The sequence below is a fragment of the Pleurotus ostreatus genome (genome assembly GCF_014466165.1).
Source record: "Pleurotus ostreatus strain PC9 chromosome Unknown scaffold_10, whole genome shotgun sequence".
Classification (NCBI taxonomy): domain Eukaryota; kingdom Fungi; phylum Basidiomycota; class Agaricomycetes; order Agaricales; family Pleurotaceae; genus Pleurotus; species Pleurotus ostreatus.
This window is the reverse complement of record NW_023503165.1, coordinates 385,996-404,298: the sequence shown is the minus strand read 5'-3', so window position 1 is coordinate 404,298 and position 18,303 is coordinate 385,996. Positions and strand designations below refer to the sequence as shown.

The window sequence follows — 18,303 nt, the reverse complement described above, 5'->3', positions numbered from 1 at the left end:
GCGGTAGAGAGCCGTCTCTGCCATTCTACGTTGTTATGTCCGAGGCTTGTTCGTCGATGCAACGCCTGCACTTGCAGTCAAAGTACCACCCACTGAGGAGTTCTTTGCGGCGGCTCTTCCAATCCGCTTTCGTGTCTATGTAGTTGATATTGAGCTCCTCGCCAGCAACAATTTCTCGAGTTGTCCGGAATTCCATAGCGCGTCCTCGTCGAGTTTTGCCGACGTTTGGATCACAGCCTAGATACGCGATTGAATCTCATAAAGCCTGTATTGCGGCATGCACTTACTATGGTTGAAATATGAACCCTCGATGTACATCGCGAATCCCAGCATTTCGGATTCGTCGTCGTCTAGCATCGCCTCTCCCTCTTCCCAGATCCCGAAAACGTTGCCATGGTCCCTGGCGAGAACGTCTCGAATCCTTTCGCTCCCCTCGAAATAACTTGCTAGCGTCGATGGAATGGCCGAAGATGCTGCCTGCACCGCACATCGCAAGAACGTGTAAACACGGATCCACGTATCCAAACTGTCCGGGTGAGCACGAAGATGCACCGCTTCGTTGTTTTGTAGCGTCAGAAGGTTTTCCCACTTCGACAAGAGTTTTGGAGCCTGCAGGGCGTTCTGTGTTGTTTTGCCAAGAGTATCAAGCTCCTCTCGCCAACATCTGATGATAGCAGAGGACAGAAATCTCGCTGTTTCCAGTTCCGATTCGGATAAAGACTGCGAGCGAAGTACGTTCTTCATGAGGGAGGACTCCGCGGTCTTCCATCGAGCATCAATCGTCTTATCCAAGTCGTCCACTTCGTTGTTCGTGATTGGTGTCGGGTTGGGGATCGCCTGTGGGTTATGATTTGTACAGCTGAAAACGAAAAGACTGGGAAATATACCTCTTTAGCCTGGTCTCTCTTACCCTGCTTGCCTAGCATGCTAGCATGTAGCCTGTCGATGGCCCGCTGTATCGCGACCGCTTCGCTAGAATAACAACCTACCGTCCCCCATTCATCTCTACACTTTTCACTGCAAAACCAAACCCCCTCCCCAATCGCACCGCTCGAATTAGACGGGCGAATTTTCCATGCCAAGCGACGCGCTTTCTGGGCCACGATATCGTCACGAACATACAAAAAACACTCCGCACAAACTTCTTTTCTGAACTTCTTGTAGATTACCCATGCATATGGTTCATTACAGGTGAGTATAACAGTCCCAGATGATAGTCCTTTTGTAGCAAATAGTCCTCGGCCTCCATATGGTGTCGCCTTCTGCTCGTATTCGTCCATCGGTGGGATCAATAGGGGAAGTCAAAGTTCGCGTTGCGGCCGTAACGAAGAGAGGTCAGGCCGAGCTCCCCGAGCGATTTGACGCCCCAACTGTTTCACTAAGTTTTAGCGCTCATTCGTGCTTCAACTTCAACTCAAGTTTGAAGGATCATAAACACACAGGGGACCTTTACACGAAGCAACAAAAAATCTATGCCCCTCTTAACTGTGATTGAATGGCTGCGGATCCAAATCACTCCTTTACTAACTTCAACTTCTTATACTCTAGGCAAGGCACTTGGATAGCGGTGGTGGATGACCGACAGCGTAGACAACCTACATTTTTCAATCCTTCTTGTACTGATCACACGCATCATAGAGAATATAACGCCCACATACCCAGCTTCCAAAGAATGCCTAGAAACTAAGACAGCATTTGGATTGTAGTCAGACCCCCGGAGAAAACCAGTGTAGCCCGCATTGCAAGGCAGCATAACAGTACCGTGGGCGACCCGGGGGAGACTCGGAGAAGGATTCAAAAGACAGGCGGGGCGCCGACAAGCAGACCCCATCCAGTCCGTCTGCTCGTCAATTACCAGCGGCCGTTCTTCTATGCCTCGACAAGGTCAGAGCTCCGAACCCCCTATCCAAGGTCGGATTTTTTGGCACCTTGCTTGAGAGCTTTAAGCAAGGTCATTCGTCACTTTGCAGTCGTCACAAGCAGTTTGACAACCATGATGCTACTCGCAATACAACTGAGACACCTGCCATCTACTTGGGTCGGCCACTATAGGCGAAGATTAGTGTGCCAATTAGGCTGATTCCAATGGCTAGCTTGTTCACCGTCATGCTCGCGGGTGCTATCAGAACACTAGAGCTTCTGGAGCTTCGTATATATAGACGCAGTCTACGCCGCGAACCCTGATACTTACAGAGACATTCGATTGCAGCGCTAGGCTCACCATCGGCAAGTGATATTTGATTTCAAGTCTGACCATACTACTTACAATAATCCTATAGATGTACTCTGTACTAGTCTTATTGTCAGCCCTCGCGGCTTCGACAGTAGCTCGACCTGCGAACGACTGGAGCAAGCCGTGTTTCGATGGGGAGTGTGCCTATGATCTCCCAGCAACTACAGGAGCAACATCGGGTGTGCTGAGGATAGTCAGTGCACCGAGACTAATGTTCGAATCAGTGGCTTACCTTTGAGTAGACTGGCGCTCCCCATGCCATCACAGATGTCACGCCCGCTGCTGGCTGGGTTATCCTTGATTGCGACCCCAATATATTGGAGCAGGATATTCGTCTTGTGTGCAGCAGCGATGACGACACCGAAGCAGGGTGCAACCACCTTTTCCACGGGCACGGGCCAGTCAACAAGATAGTTCGTTTACCAGAGAGTGTAAGTCTTCGCGACCCCTTTCGCCCATGGGCTTTCACGAACCGCTTGCAGTGTGCCGGGGCCAATCCCTTCGCTAGGATCTCGAGGGCCTGGATACCGGAGGACCAGAGACTGCCTCAGGCCGCTAAAGGCCAGGTCTATCGAAGAGATGGGGCAACACCTCAAGTACACGCCTTGAGTATCGACACGGTGGGTAAATTTCCTAGGCTTCCTACCTAACGAACTCACCTCTGGATCAGAATTGGGCTCAAATCGACTCCACAAAGTATGAAACGAATACGCAACCCTGAAGTACTGGCTGACGCACTCTATTGCAGTACCGGTGAGGTATCGTTCGCATTCCTCACTACGAACAACCCTGTTCCAAGAAACACCTACTTCGAGACGTCGTTGCTCCAACGGCGTGATGTTTCAAATTTCGCCGAGGCTGCTATTGCGAGTGAGCTACTATCTCTTATCCTTCCGCGCGAAGCTAACAGCGCTCGTAGACTACGTAGACTCTCCTGAGGTTGCGGACAAGGATTTCAATTTCCACAACACATCCAAGATTGTTGCTAAGCTCTTGGAGCCAAAGGAAATCTTCAAGAAGGAACTTGAATGCAACAAAGTCAAACTCTACGTCAAAGCAGAAGTCGATTTCGACTTTGATGGGCAGGGTACCCTCACTGTTTCCGGGAGTGGCCAGTTGACTCCGAAACCGTCCTTTTCCTCGTTCCAAGGGCTCATCAGTATGTCTATCGCACATGCTCCATTGCGCACCAAAATTCAACATCAGGTGTGCATCAGGTATTAAGGGTAAATTCGCTGGCTCTGTCGACATCACTGGTGGCCTTGAGGTGAGTCCACCCTGGCTCTCCTTCACGCCATACGCTGAGTCTTACAAAGGGAACCATTGCCGACACCGGAGAGAAAACGCTCATCACCAAGAATATTCTCGGCTTACATATTCCAGGGCACGTCGTCTAGATTTCTAGCTCACCGTCCGAATGCCTGACTCCAGGACACAGCATTGTCGACGTCGGCCCAAGGGTTTCTCTTCTTGCAAGCTTCGGCGCCAAGGTCGGCCTTGTGATTGGTGCCAAACTCGAGATCAACTACGACATCCAGAAAGGTAATGAACTCCAGTGTAATCCTTCAATCCTACCTGACCGCGGTTTGTCAAATAGCCGAACTCGTTTGGCCGCCGTCCAACAGCAAGAAATCCATCGCCGAGTTTAGATCGGGAAATAATGGTACAGCTCCCCTTTTCGACCATCATTTGACATAGTGCTCAACAGTGCGCACCACAGAGGTCAAGCTGACGGCTAATCCAAATGTCGCTGCCGTGAAAGGCTCGATCGAAGTGCATGTCATTCCTAAGATAAGCTTTGGTATCAGCGCCTTCAGTGACAAGACATCCCACGCGGTGTTCTTCCGAATGGATGGCAAGGGGGAGCTCACTTTGACGTTGGGTGCAGCGTCGGCTACTTTGAGCAACAAAGAGAAGCTGACGAAAGAAGCGTTTGTCGGATGCGCGAAGCTGACAGGGGAGCTCAAGGCTGAGCTAGGTGCGGAAACCAAGTTCTTCAGTCTCTGGGATAAGTCTACGAAGGCCACGGTTTGGAAGAAGGAGTACGAAATCTGGGAGGTGACTTTTCCTTTCGACTCTCAGATCCAGAGACGGCACCTGATCGTCCGCACCATTCGTAGGCCTGCTATCCGAAGAAGAAGAAGCGTTCAGCCTCACACCTTGAATACCGTGCGGCTATGATACAAGACGACGACACCCTTAAATGCCCCAGTGTATTGACCCAGATGAGCAAAGGCCTTGAAATTTTCTCCGATTTCGTGAAGGGTTCATCGTGCGTGGTAGTGATTCATTTCCTCGATTGATTCTCATAGTCTGTACAGAGTCAAAGAAGTTTAGTCTCGAGAGAGCGAGCGACTAGCTGGACTAGCTGATAGCGTATTCAAACGGATTCCAATCCTAAAGCGAGATCCACAACATAGCGTAACAAGCGAAACGATTAAAACAAAATATCCATCTAATCCGCACAGCGCCTGCGCCGTGATTCATTCCGAAGATCTAACCGCTGGAGAGGCCGTCGCTCGCCGCGCCTTCGTCGCCTTCATCTGAATATTCGGCACTGTCAGATGAAGCGTCGTCCCGTACTGTTTCCGTCCTCTCTTTCTTGTATTCATATCCCATGAAATTCATCACACTAAGAGACGGTCAGTTCCGAAAGCTCGGATTGGAGCGCGAAAACATGCTACTCACTAAATAGTTCCGTCCGCGCATCCCACAACCACTTCTTCGTGGCTTAGTTGCATGGACATGGGGTTCTTCTCTGGAGTAGCCAGGCCAGAGAATTTATTGGGTAGCGGACCCAACAATCCCTGTATTCCGCCGGAGGCACCGACCTCACCAGCAAGGGCAGCCCACGCACCAGTCAAAGGAGTGACGTCTGTATCGATATCAACTGATGGGGACGAGGCATGACTGTCCGACCGTTGGGGAATACCCCGCTTCTGTGATGCCGTGGGCTCCTCGTCACTGCTCCCATTGTCGGAATCATCACCATCATCGGCCACATGGTTCTCATCTCGATCTTGGTGAGTTGTTATAAAAATCTACACCATGTCGTCAATACGAAGCACAGTATGACTCTTCAAAGAAATGCACTCACCCTGCGATCAGCACCCGACCTGGAACTAAATCGCGTTGCTGTGACCACTCTCCGTTTCCTCGGGTCCACTGCGCCCACAGCGATGTCAGGCGTCTCCACAATTCCAACAATTTTTGGAGGCGCAGTCAACACCGCCGCTCGCCCGAATAACATAGTTTGTGGCTTTGCCATCGAAGCCGAAAGCGGCGTTGCCGACCGAAGCGCAGTCGGACTTAGATGAGGTGTCGTAGGGGTCCGCGGGGGGACGTTGAGGCTGAGCCTCCCTTTGGAGATATTGGGCATGTTGCCGTTGGCGCCTAGCGCAGACGTATTCAGCGAAATGCGACGGGGTGGCGTCGAGATAGACGATGTCGATCGGGCCAGTGAAGGGACCGTTTTCGAGCGCGCTTGCCTCGTCGATGTAGTCACACTCATATTCTCGATGTCATTCGGGTCTATGAATGAATTATCTGCTGGCATGGGCACGGAAGACCTCGGCTTAAACCGCGATTTGGACGTAGACGTCGAAAGGGCCGATGGCGTGCGTTGAAGTTGCCCGGGCTTCGCTGACGTCGCCGGCGTGGTTGGTGTTAGACTGGCGGGCGAGAGCAACGATTCGCTGCCTGGCGTAGCGGCGGTTCCTTTAGAAGCGGACGAAGCGGTGTCCGCCGTCTCTTGCCATTGAAGGTGCATAATGACTGCCTTTGTCGCGCACTAACAACAACGATAAGAACACAGTCTAAACAGGGCGTATCATTGGCAAAGAGACACCGCGACCCACCGTAATTTGCGAGCCCTTCGCTGCAAACCACTGCAGCATGTTGTCCGGAGCTCTTCCCACATTCCACAGCTTCGAACTTAAGACAGGGTCGCCTCCGCCCAACTCGCTCAGCTTGAACTGGGAGATCATCTCCCTCCGATCTACGAGCAGAACCAGAACCATCAACCCGAAGTCCAAAGTCTTTTAGCCCCGTAAGATCACCACCCACCGATCGCGAAGACCCTGACTATCCCATCGATAGTAACGCTCACCACCCTTTCTCCGTCGCCCTTCCCATTGCCTCCGACTAGCTGCACGCCGACGTTGACCGTTGTCTGCTGGCCGAATCGTACAATCTTCGTTCCTGCCCGCCAGTCCCAGCAAACTAACGCCTTGTCGGCCCCCGCGGATACCAGAGTTCTGGAGGATAGCGCGACCGCACGGATACCGTTCAAGTGTCCAGACAGTTGTTGAAGGGGCGTATATGTCAGCGAAGAGTATAGATGCACGCGCCCGACGTCGTGGAACCCTACAACGAAAACCTCTGCAGGAATATAGGTTAATGTCATTGTCAAGCAGGCGAAGGAGTAGTGCTCTTACCTTCCTCAAGCAGCCAATCGATACAACTCACGGGCTTCTTCACCTGCAGACACTTCTTCATCTCCCCGGTCTCCACATCCCAGAACCTGATTGTCTCGTCGTATGATCCGCTTATCAGCCTCTTCCCCCTTAGCAGCAAAGTTGTGCAGAATCCCGTGTGCCCGACAAGGAAACGCACACGCTGCGGGATGCCAAAGAGGAAGTTGGACTCCCGGTGATGCAGAGCTCTATAGAGCGCTTCCCTGTAACACATACAAGGAAATTATATTTCTTCCTTCTGATGTCAGAGTCAAGAACGCACCATCCTTCCTTAGGGCCGCCCTTTCCGTCCCCTCGGCCGCGCTCGCTGAGAGTGAGAGAAAGGGGGACAGGATCGTCCGCCGAGATTCTGAAACAGAGATAGCGCCAGATAGCGGGATGGTGAATAAGAGATTGCCACTTGCGCGATACCTGCCAAATCAGTTCCACAGGGCATGAGAATTATGTCGCGAATGAGGGGATACGGGAGCACTTACGGATTCCAAGCCCAACAACCGCCTCACCCCAGCTCTCAATCTCCCCAAGTCCACCCTCGCACGTCTCCTCCCGCCACCCCAGATACCCTCTTCCCCGGCGCCTACCCAGTCTGTTCCAGAGTACTCTTTTTCATTCGCCTGACTATCCCCCTTAGCCGACTCCTCGCCCTTCGGTCCAGCTCCGCTCGAAGGGACGGAAGGCGTCTTCGCGGAAAAAGCAAACGCATCCCCTTCAACAACAAAAACAAGGATCCTCAACGCTAACTCATCCCCGAGGCTGCCTAGGACATCAAATGTCGACTTCGCGTACCGCTCTAGCAGGAGAATCTGCAACGGAATGTCGCCTGGGTGTAGGGAGTCAAGAACAACATGTGCACTGACACACGCCTTAGAACGGGGATCGGTGAAAAGTTAGAAAGGTTAAACATACAGATTATTCCGACCCTTGCGCCCCAATGCACGGACGGCTTGTCTGACTGCGGTTTCGTCTATGTCTCCTCTGGCTTTCTTTGCCTTCATGCGGTTGACGGCGGGGGAAACGGCATCTAGGAGTGCGGCACACTCTGGATCACTGCTGCCATGCGTGCCCAGTGACGAGAAGAACGCTTCTTCCTCCTCGTCTTGCTGCAAGTCAGCCTTCGAGGCATCACGGTACCCTGACCAATATCCGTTTTGACGACGGCGTCCACATACACAGCGCCCGTCCTTGCCATCAACCATATCTATTGAGAAGTAGTCCGAACCTATAATAAATCAGTATATAAGCGTATGGTAAGGGGTATAAACCCCACCTGCGACGTTCTGCGTCTGACCGTTCCTCCCCTTGAGGATCTGTACTTCGGCCTGCAGGGCATGCAGTTGAGCGGCCGCGCTAGCCTGTGCTCGCTCGAGGAGGCGCTTCAGCGTTGTGATACGAGCGGAATGGAGAGCGGCTAAGGATTGGAGATGGGACATGAACTGCGGGCAAACATCGTTTGTCAAACGCGGGCTAGGACACAAGCAATGCACACTTACCTCCTCGTCCACCGCACCCTCTCCGCCTTCCGTAATCATCTCCATGTCCATGTCTAGATCCATTTCCTCGCCCTCGCCAAATACCGTATGAGCTAACGTACCCTGATCCCACTCATCAGTACCGAACGCGTCTTCCAAGGAAGGCTTCAATCTCGACTCCAACCCGTTGATTGCCTTGGCTTTTCGCCGCGTCGAGCCAGCGATGGAGAATGCGGGAGATAGTGACATTGCTTGGTTCGACGCGTGCCCGCTGATATCCCCGCCTTCTGCCGTATTTCCTTGATTTGCAACAAATGACTGCAATGAGAATGGCACGCTAGTTGTCCGCGCGCGGGATAGGGTGGATCCAGGTGAACGGTGAGAAGCGTCTTTGGAGCCTGGACTTGGGGTGGCGAGGAAAGCGATCGGTTGATGGTTAAGAGGTTTCTTTCTCATACTTGATGGGGGTGTGCCCGTCGCGCCTTTCGAGTTGAACACGGATGGTTCGAGTGTGGGCGCGGAAAGCGTGGGGTTCAGAGACGAGGAGGCGCGAACACGAGGAGGCGTCACCACAGCCGCACCGACATTGCCATTTGACACGCTTTTCACCATCATTCCCGACGTGATTGGCGCTCCATTCTTCACTTCGTCGCCGCCAGATGAACCTTTCTGTATCGAGGACAATGGCAGCGGTTTGGACGGGGTACGTGAAGGAAACGATATCGACCGCACAGCAGATACAGATGCAGACGTTTTACCCACATGCGGGTTGACAGAACCCGACGTCGTTGCGCGCCGCATGCCTGAGACTGAAGCTGCAGCTGCGACCGGCGCGTTGCTGTGGGTTGACATTGAGATGGAAGATACGCGGGCGTGAGGACGAATGGGGAGACCACTACTCTTAGCGGATGAGGATTTGTTGGGATCCTGCTTGGCAGGAAGAGAAACGCGCTTGGGGATGCTCGTTGCCGACATCGACGACGATGAGAAAGCAACGTGCCTGGTCCGTGCACATTGTGCTGATTAGATAGACGCCCTAACTATTTTTATCTTTGAGTCGAGGTTGAGGCCAGTCTTTCCAAACGTCTCGGCCCCTTGAGGGTGATCATCGCGGCGACTACATTGGCACAAGACTTGTAGTTGATTCAAACTGGACTTCAAAGCTTCATCTGCGGCATCTGCCTGAATGGATAGTATCGAGATACTTATTGGAATTCCAGAAATCTGATGCGTCAGTCTTGGGTTCGGGACCGTAACCACAGGGCTGCAAACACAGTGGCGGCACTCAAGGCCAATGTTGATACAATTAGAGTGCTGAGGCGCATGGTGAAGTCGGCTCCTGACCGAGTAAATTGAAGTAGAGAAACTTACAGAAATTGTTCAAGCACTGCGTTAGGAGACTAGCATGCGAAATAAAACTGAAGCAGGGAGGATGTAGGATGTAGGTTTGCTCTAGTATACTGATACCGGAAGTCAGCAAATAGACGTGTTGGCAGACGCTAAGGATAATAGCATCCTTGCTTGCGAATACAGTGCCTGAATCGTTCCAGGCGATATGCTACTAGTATGGTAGTCATGGGCTTGTGAGTGGCACGTATCAAGGCCACGAAATTGTATTTCATGCTCAACCTTGTTCATTATAACAATCTTCGAGTTCGAAGGTAAGTCGGTATAGAATTACATTCCGCGATGGATCCCCGTTGGCACATCTAGTTATTGTATCTTTGTAACACATAATCAAACCTTTGCTTTGACCTTTTTCGCATTGATGATATCGACGAACTCGGGCTTGAGCGAAGCACCGCCGACGAGAAACCCATCCACATCGGGCTGCAAAGCTACAGACCAAATCTCAGCTTATGACGGGCGGAAAGGGTGGCGCACGTACAGAGTTCCTTGCAATTCCCGGCGTTCACGCTGCCACCATAGATGATTCGTGTGTCCTCTGCGACCTTGGGCGATACTGCCTTGGTCAAGTATTCACGAATCGCTAGGTGCGTCTCCTGCGCCTGCGCGGAGGTGGCTACCTTTCCGGTGCCGATGGCCCACACAGGTTCGTACGCAATGACGACCTTACTTCAACAGCCGATGTCAGTTCGACCTTGGAACAATAACTGAGAGCCACCTACGCCCAATCCTCTTCTTTGATCGCCTTGACCACGGCGTCCAGTTGCTCCGAGACTACCTTGGTGGTCGCCCCGCTCTCTCGTTCTTGTAGGGTCTCGCCGACACAGAGAATCACACTGAGGCCAGCAGCGACGGCAGCTTTGGTCTTCTGCGCAACCTCCTCAGATGTCTCATGGAAGAGAGTTCGTCGCTCCGAGTGGCCTACACGCGCGTTAGACCAAACCCAACAAGTGAAGAAGCCACCCACCCAAAATCACATATGGTATGCCGGCATCAGCAAGCTGTCCTGCACTGTTAAGATGGATGAGCGACGAGTTGTCGTCTTGGATGGAAGTTGGTGTGCACCTTATCTCCCCAGTGAATGCGCCATTATCCTTGTAGTAGCAGTTTTGGGCAGCAACCTTGATTTCTTTGCGCACGATCTCCTTCAGTGGGATGAGGTAGATCGACGGGGGAGAGATCACGATCTCTGGAGGGCATGTTCGTGCTCGGAACAAGGTCATGGGAAGCAGGCGCACCTGTGTTCAAGTCGAGATCGGCATCGTTCAGGACTTTGACTAAAGCCTGCTTTTGCGCCCGGGAGGTGGGGTTCAATTTGAAGTTCCCTCCGACGAAGAATTGGCGAGGCATGCTGTGTCAAGTGAGATCTTTGATCGTGTAGATGGATGGGATGGGTGCATTTTATATCGCAGAACTTACCTGTGGTGGCGGTAACGGAGGTAAAGAGGATATCGATCTCGGATGTCCGTGTCGGTGCCAGTGAGTCGGGCGGGCGGATTAGGAGCAGATAGGAGATACCTATATATGGTAGTATATGTAGTTTCCCACATTACCACGAAGCACCTACCCCTTCCTTCGTTGTTAACGATGTGCTCCTTGTATTTGGCTTTTGGGGAGTGTCTACACTAGTCTAGACATCTGAAACGGTGGTTAGTTTCAACGACCCGCCTTGTGACCAATCGAGCAGCGAACTCGAGCTATATCCATCTTCGCGATTCTCGACTTCTCGCAACGACACCAACCTTGACAAATCCGGCAACTCTACGTAGGTGATAACTTCCTAGTCATTGAGAGTGCTGAAAGATGTCAGTAAGTTGTCAGAAGTCCCGTGGTGGTAGGGTAGCGTTCTTGAGTCTAGAAGATCTTTGGTAGCGAGCTGAACGTGAACCCCTCTGCAAGAGGGAAAGGGGTGAAAGGGGTAAGACGACGAGGTTGTTTAGTTGTACGCAGCGAAATCAATGCACGACTAGCTAGAGCAGGGAATGAGCGATATACTTGCTGGAGCAATCAAGCACGACGTTGCCGCCAAGACTGTCCCGCACGCACGACTCCGACGTCGACTTGTCTAACCCCATCGCTAGGAACCTTGCGAAGCAGTCAGTATCCTCCCCGTGCACATGAATGCGACTAGACACACGCCCTCATCGCAACCAATCTCTCACCAAATCGACGCCGTGCCTGCGGTACGAACTCGAAGAAGCGATACAATTCCCTAAACCCCAAGCTAAACGCGGGCTAGCTAGAGCGACGAGACGAGTTCCAGTTAAAGTTAGCGTCCGTATGTAAGTCCGCAACGACACACAAATCTCGTACCGGGAATCTCGAGTCCGACGCGACTGCTGAGGTGAATTGAATTGAATTGAGTTGAATTAAAGTATGATGGTCATTAACGTTAACGTTAGGATTTACCATCGACATGGAAGGGAAACTGAAACTGAAAACGGGGAAGGAAAAGAGGGCGTTACGAGAACGACAACGATATACATATACATATAAGTAAGTTAGTATCCGCAGAGAGAGCAATATTATATATGAGCATGGGCCGATTCATAAAGGGTGGAATGCCAGCGATGGAAGGAGGGAGCAAGGTGGCAAGCACCATCTGCAGCCGCATGAACTTCGTCCGACGCAGTTTCAGAAACCGAAATGGGTGAGCGCAAGATGTGTGTTCGATTGCGCTGCGGTATACGTATATGTGTGTGGTTTTGGGTGTATGCGAGGTATGATGGCCATTGGCGGGTATATCATGGGTATCTATGAGAAATCGGAAATCGGAAATGCTGCACTGTGCGGCACGGCAGATCACCGCATAAGATTAACGCAGTGGATGCGTGGAGGGAGAAGCGCGGAGCGTGGAGAAAGGAAAACGGAAATGGAACGAAGGGAAGCGACGGCGAGAGAAGCCAGAACCAAGAAACGCGACAAGGAATAGAAGATATCGTTAGGATGTTGGTATGTGTCTATATGTACAATGTCCACCGTCCGTCCGCGAAAACCGTGCAAATCCAAGAAATGAAACATACTTTCTCACGCCGCGAAGCTTCACGCTCCAGTTGCTGTGCTCGCGCTCGACGTGCTGCCCATCGTATACGCCCGCGCCCTGTATCCCGTCATCCCGTACGCCCCCACCCCCATGCCCACATTGCCGCTGCTTGCCGCCCCTGCCTGCAACACGCTCCGCCTGCGCAGCCATCGCGTCCCCGCCCTGATTGCATCCGCCAGCGCCCCGTGATTCTGCGCCTCGTTGAGGTACAGCGACGCAGCCGGCGACGTCGTGAGCGATGGCGACAGCGGCGACGAGAACGTAGGGGAGAAGGGCGATGATGGGAAGGTAGGCGACAAGGCAGCAGATGGCGAGTACGGTGTGGGTGGCGAAGAAAACATGTTCGAGTCCAATTTCCGTGTGTCATCGTCGTCGTCTTCCTCGCCGAACGATATCCCCATCCCTATGCGTCCGCTACCTTTATCTGCGCACGAGAACCCCGCCCCAGCGCCCCACATGCCCAGATCGAACAGTGGGGCCGTGCTGCCGTCGATGAGGACAAGTCTGTCGAGCGGTGCAGGTGCCGGCGACGTCGACGGAGGATGCGCTCGCCCTTCGACGACGCGCTTCAAGAGGGTGTTCCAGACCGAGGGCATCGGTGTGATTAATGTGTGCAGATGGGGTGAGGGGGACGAAATGAGCGCGTTCGTGAGTAGGGTCGAAGGGCCGGGTGAATGGAGCACGGGAGAGGCGGTTGAAGGAGGGGATGTGGACGTGAAAGGAGTAGAGAACGATCCGAGGGAATCGTCTGAAAGCCTGAACCCGATGTACACCGTTTCCTGCGAGGAGTCAAAGCATTTATGAGTAACGTGCGGTTGAATGTTAAGAAATGCTCACCAGTTCCTCCCATTTCATGATGCCATCTGCTACACCGCCCAAGATCGTCTTCACTGATCCTTGTGTAAGGTAAACGGTATGTGCTTTGCGAAGGACGAGGTGAGTGATGGAGCGAAGATTTGCTACCGATTCGGAGAGTGATTTAGCTATAGCCTCCCTGGATTGATTAGTTGGTTGCGTTTGCGAGGAGCTGGGCGCTGATGTCGACGATGAGACGCGTGATGGGCATGAAGAATACTGAGCCGCAGCGCCCTCCCCACCAGTTCCCGTAATAGTCAAATCCAAGGTCCTCAAATCAATGGCACACATATGTAGCACGGCAGCGGCGCTTTCGAAACATCCTAGGATGATGATGCTTCTTATGTGTCTATGGAGGGATGTGTTAAAGGGCCTCGTGCTGTGGGATCATCCCGTTATGATATCCCGCGGTCAGTGTCAAGAAATTTGAAAATGGAAGAGCTACTCACGCGCACTGGTCGCATTCACACGACTTTGATCCTATATGCGCACCCGAAGACCTCAATGTCCAAGCCAACGACCCCGCCTGCCATTCTGATCGCAATAGAATGGTCTCGTAGAACGCAGGTGTCGCGATTCTGTTAAATAGTCGGCATACAAGAAGTGGTGCTAGGCGGGTTCGGATTTTTTCTGTCTTTGCTCTGTTGATGCATGCATTCGTAAGAGCGGGAACATCGCAGCGTGAGGTGGTCGTAGGTGGTGGCGAGGAAAGTTTTCGATGTTTCCCTTTAGTGTTGAGGATTCGGTCATGCGATGTAGTGAGGATTGATGGTAGAGTTTGGGAGCGTGAGGGTAAATCCGCCTGATAGAGAGGCTGGTCCTGGCCTCGCCGCTCACTTTGCTGTCGGCTTTGCTGTCGATGGTCGCGGTGCCAGGCCGGGCGGGCGGGCGGAAAAGGTGGCGAAGAGACGCACAAATGGAGGATACGCTCAAGAAGCTCCTCGGGGAGAGTGGCGATTGTTGGCATAGTTGGCGAGCGAGCGACGTGCGCTGAGTGAGCGCTGAGAGTAGAGAGCGTGTGGGCGATAAAGTCGTTCGTCAGCGTCGTCGACAACGGCGAGCTGGGGGTCGTCGGCGGGGCTTCCGCTGTCGCTGGAGATTAAGTAGTTCCACTTACGTAAGAATGCAGTGGCGGCGAGGTCGGAAAACGCCCCTTCCTCCGGCTTGGATCTCACTTACTGAATCTGGAATGTACGTAATCCTACTTCGGTTCCCTCTCGACAAAGTTTTCGTCCTGCCGTGGCTTCGTTTTTCTTCTGAGAGGACTTCTATTGATCACACGTTGTGGTCAGGCAAAGCGAAATGTGAGACATCGAAATTGCTGGTCTGTCTGTGGGATTTCTGATGGCCTTACCATTCAGCTGATGAATTCACATTTACACTCACAAAATGACATGTCAATTTTTGTCGTTACATTCTGATGGTTCGAATCACATTGGACGTATCAGCTCGCCGCCGCCCACACTACATACGATCTCTGGTACTTGGCGACCATCGACTAAATGGGAAGAGCACCGAGGCTATGTAGTCTGCCCTCTGGAGACTAACCTTGCATCTTAAGCTCGAGCTTCAAGCTTTCGGGTTCCCAGGTAGGAATATCAAGCCCATTACTCCAAGGCGCAGCAACGCAGGAGCTTGGACGACCACAAACCGGCGGTCCAGGTGGGACAGGGTCAGTCGAAACTCCGAGCGTTGTAGTTGTAACTTATTCCAAGTTTAGACCATCGGATTGGGATTCAGTCTGATTCAACGTCGCTTGAGCTCGCACATCAGGCCGTCCCCGAAGCAGAACGCGAACGTAGCAGTAGCCAACGAGACCCCTTGGAGATATTTCGCAACGATACATGTATGTGTTCACCTTAAGTACATTTCGATTGAATTGCAGGCTGAACTAGATTCTAGGGCTGCTACAGATACAGTCAAGCGATGCACAGTATACATTACTAATACGCTTTGAGGTGTCTCCAAAATTCCAGGTTATCCTTCCAACAACGCGCGTGTTGGCAAGCAACATGGCCATCAAGAGCACACGGAAGTATGTATATGTGAGTGCAAATAAACTTCCTAGCGACCCGTGCATTCCTTTCGGTTTCATCTATGTTGATTGTTATTATTATATAACTAGCTTCGCCGTGATGCTGTAGGACACTGTATTGACTCGGTATGACTAGACGCGGACTCGGCCACGAGAGTTACGAGACGGACATTTTTGGTTCGTCTCAAGTTCACATCATATCCGAGCAAAACCCCCATGAATCGCGGTCGCGGTAATGGATATTCGGCACAAAGACTCGATCGTTCTCATGCATGCACGTTTCGATCGAGAACCTGACCAGGAGAGCCATCTACAAGGAGCTCCACAGCACGGAGAGCGCCAGGAATGCAGTCTAGCAATACCTTTGGTGAATCCGTTTTGGCGTCCACAGCTAAGAGCCGCTAGGAGTGGAGCCGGTGTATCGCTTGGATTGCAAGTGCGCTCGTGCCCGGCTTTGACTCCTGAAGCCCCTATATGTAGATAGGGCGTAGGCTTGCTCTGGTCGGTGAAACTAATCACCGATGGTGGATGTCGAGGCGAACGCACAAAAGCCAAATAGAATGTGTATATTGTCGTCAACAAGAACTTCGTATTCTTATCCATCCATCAATCCATTCTTCCAGAATGCCTGCAACAGATATTCATCCCAACAGCCTAGGCACCGTTCACCAGCAGTCGGACGTCGCGGAAGCTGAGGTCAGCCATCCAAATATTTTGCCTATGTTTCTACGAAAATGACCGTTCCCGCATTAGACTTGGATAGATGCAACTGAGCAATTTGCAGAACACTGCGCCCAAACCGTCACAAAGTTGCTTGGAGAATCGTCCCTTTACTTCGAACAGCCCGCCTTCGCCACCCCACAAATCCAGTTAACCAAATTCGTTGAGCGACTCCTTCGCCAAACGCACACGCCCCTTTCGATCGCCGTCGCCACACTTACAGTCATCAATTGGATCACTGAGCATGGCTTGTGCCCCCTTGCCTCCTCTTCGCCCCATCATCTCTTCATGGGAACATATCGGGCCGTTCTGCACTCTGCATTAGACATGCGCGACGTCGATGCGGAATGGGTCAAATTTGCCGGAGACCTTGTGCCTCTGGCAGAAGTCACTCAGATGAGAGAAGAGGTTGACATGATGCTGCAGACGCTAAGCGAACGTCGCTGGGCTGTCCTCAGCGATTTAGTCAGTGAGGACGTCCACAATACCGTTAATGTCCTTTACAACGTTAGTGCCTAGTTGTTCAAGGGGCGCTACTCACATGCTTCTGCGACAGGCCGAACTTCTACAAGCGAATGAGCAACAGCGTGAGGCGGAAGAATTTCTTCTCATGGAAGAGGAATCGGTTCGCTCTGGCTTCTTAGTGTACGAGCGCGACCCGAGCTCTGACAGTCCGAAGTATGACTCCGATGATTCTGACGATTGGTCTGATGGGAAAGACTATGTCAGCCGCCGAGACCAGAACTTATCTTGGGCAGATGCCTTCGACGAATTACCTCGCGAATCGAAGGGCTAGTAGCCTTTTGCATTAATGAATTCTTTATGGAACATTGTTCTCCGCAAAATTTCATTTCGAACGGACCATTCACATCTTCACATTGTACAACACGCAGCACTACTGTATCATCCCCATCCACCACGTTCTCAATATACCTTTGACCTCCAACCAATCTCCAACCGTCCATGCACACCGATTGTGAGTGGGTACACCCTTGAATAATCGACTCGAACCGCCAGCGACCCCACTTGTGAGCAAAATCAATCAGGGGCTTCAGGAGTACTACTCACACACATCTACACATTGCCGATTCACAAATCGTATAACTAATGAAACCGATTATCATCGAACATTGGGCAAGGGCATCGCCGCGAAAATTGTTTAACACTGACTACCAGTTTGTCAAAATATCATACACGGCGACCTTCCTTCGCATGGAGTGAATGTCTCGACTACTTGACTTGCGCCGTTGGATGTGTGCCGTGACGCTGGTATATAGTGGGCGGGATATCCGGAAGGTCTTTCCATCTGGTTTACCAACGATCGCCAGTGGTGCTCTTCCGCAGCAACGAAATCAGTTACTCTTGTATGCGGAAAGTGACAATCACTTGTCCACCCCGGTTACGAAGCGCCCAACTGCCTGAAAGTACGTTAGAACCCTACACGTCGAGAAGGGGACGCAGTACGAGGACCCTTTTCAGGAAAGGAAACTCCAGTCTGTATCAGCTCCGAGGATGAAGAGAAGTATGAAAGTCTCATATGCGCCCACGCAGCCATGGAAAGCTCCAGGTAAATACAGCCTTACCCTGGTCATGTCTTCATTGTGACGAGGTCCCCATATATATTCACGGAGCAAAGCATACGCTGACTCTGTAGTTTAACAAGTTCAAAAGGGGACAACATAGGAGCTTCTGGTCGCAGAAATTGTGCTCGATACGACAGAGAAAAAAATGTTACATATATCTCGTGCACCTATATCTCGTGAGAGCAGTCCCAACAAACATGATGACTTTTCCCTCAGGCTTCTGCTTCCTCGCAATGCCCGTATCATGTGCTTAGGAGTCCCAACAACTTTATTCGGATTATTGATAGGAGTTCTATGAAAGTCACCCCCGGCGACAAAACCAGTGCAAATACTCCACTAAATGAGAATATTGTCGCAAATATAGTGCAAATTGAGTTGGTCAGAGCGGAAGCAGATTTTGGATCACAATATGCCTACGTAAGCCACAGTATGTATCTCGCCTCCTCGCAACATAATTGCCTACAACTTTCTAACATCCACAAT

General features: G+C 51.8%; 6 protein-coding genes across 6 annotated transcripts; 2 read left to right on the top strand and 4 right to left on the bottom strand.

Annotated features, from left to right (window-relative positions):
• Window positions 1–25: 25 nt before the first annotated feature.
• PC9H_001878 (uncharacterized protein) lies at window positions 26–926 on the bottom strand (the record flags this gene model as incomplete). The annotated part of the gene is made up of 3 exons (XM_036771524.1): window positions 26–237; window positions 288–783; window positions 888–926. The coding sequence occupies 3 exons, from the start codon at window positions 924–926 to the stop codon at window positions 26–28; spliced, it is 747 nt and encodes a 248-aa protein (XP_036626145.1).
• Window positions 927–2,085: 1,159 nt separating this feature from the next.
• Window positions 2,086–4,570, top strand: PC9H_001877 (uncharacterized protein; the record flags this gene model as incomplete). The annotated part of the gene is made up of 14 exons (XM_036771523.1): window positions 2,086–2,149; window positions 2,308–2,426; window positions 2,476–2,664; window positions 2,716–2,853; window positions 2,904–2,929; window positions 2,982–3,103; window positions 3,153–3,392; window positions 3,451–3,500; window positions 3,550–3,617; window positions 3,672–3,775; window positions 3,831–3,896; window positions 3,954–4,291; window positions 4,354–4,505; window positions 4,555–4,570. 14 exons carry the CDS (start codon window positions 2,086–2,088, stop codon window positions 4,568–4,570), a joined length of 1,692 nt encoding a protein of 563 aa, XP_036626144.1.
• Window positions 4,571–4,729: 159 nt separating this feature from the next.
• Window positions 4,730–9,152, bottom strand: PC9H_001876 (uncharacterized protein; the record flags this gene model as incomplete). The annotated part of the gene is made up of 11 exons (XM_036771522.1): window positions 4,730–4,865; window positions 4,922–5,274; window positions 5,331–6,023; window positions 6,091–6,230; window positions 6,299–6,613; window positions 6,670–6,911; window positions 6,971–7,119; window positions 7,185–7,560; window positions 7,615–7,927; window positions 7,976–8,141; window positions 8,199–9,152. The coding sequence occupies 11 exons, from the start codon at window positions 9,150–9,152 to the stop codon at window positions 4,730–4,732; spliced, it is 3,837 nt and encodes a 1,278-aa protein (XP_036626143.1).
• A 762-nt stretch (window positions 9,153–9,914) lies between these two features.
• Window positions 9,915–10,934, bottom strand: TPI1 (triosephosphate isomerase; the record flags this gene model as incomplete). The annotated part of the gene is made up of 6 exons (XM_036771521.1): window positions 9,915–10,015; window positions 10,066–10,253; window positions 10,307–10,505; window positions 10,552–10,595; window positions 10,650–10,773; window positions 10,823–10,934. 6 exons carry the CDS (start codon window positions 10,932–10,934, stop codon window positions 9,915–9,917), a joined length of 768 nt encoding a protein of 255 aa, XP_036626142.1.
• A 1,692-nt stretch (window positions 10,935–12,626) lies between these two features.
• On the bottom strand, window positions 12,627–14,878 carry PC9H_001874 (uncharacterized protein; the record flags this gene model as incomplete). The annotated part of the gene is made up of 4 exons (XM_036771520.1): window positions 12,627–13,406; window positions 13,465–13,861; window positions 13,932–14,568; window positions 14,869–14,878. 4 exons carry the CDS (start codon window positions 14,876–14,878, stop codon window positions 12,627–12,629), a joined length of 1,824 nt encoding a protein of 607 aa, XP_036626141.1.
• Window positions 14,879–16,141: 1,263 nt separating this feature from the next.
• Window positions 16,142–17,033, top strand: PC9H_001873 (uncharacterized protein; the record flags this gene model as incomplete). Its single annotated transcript, XM_036771519.1, has 3 exons — window positions 16,142–16,213; window positions 16,271–16,744; window positions 16,794–17,033. 3 exons carry the CDS (start codon window positions 16,142–16,144, stop codon window positions 17,031–17,033), a joined length of 786 nt encoding a protein of 261 aa, XP_036626140.1.
• Between the last annotated feature and the right edge of the window lie 1,270 nt (window positions 17,034–18,303).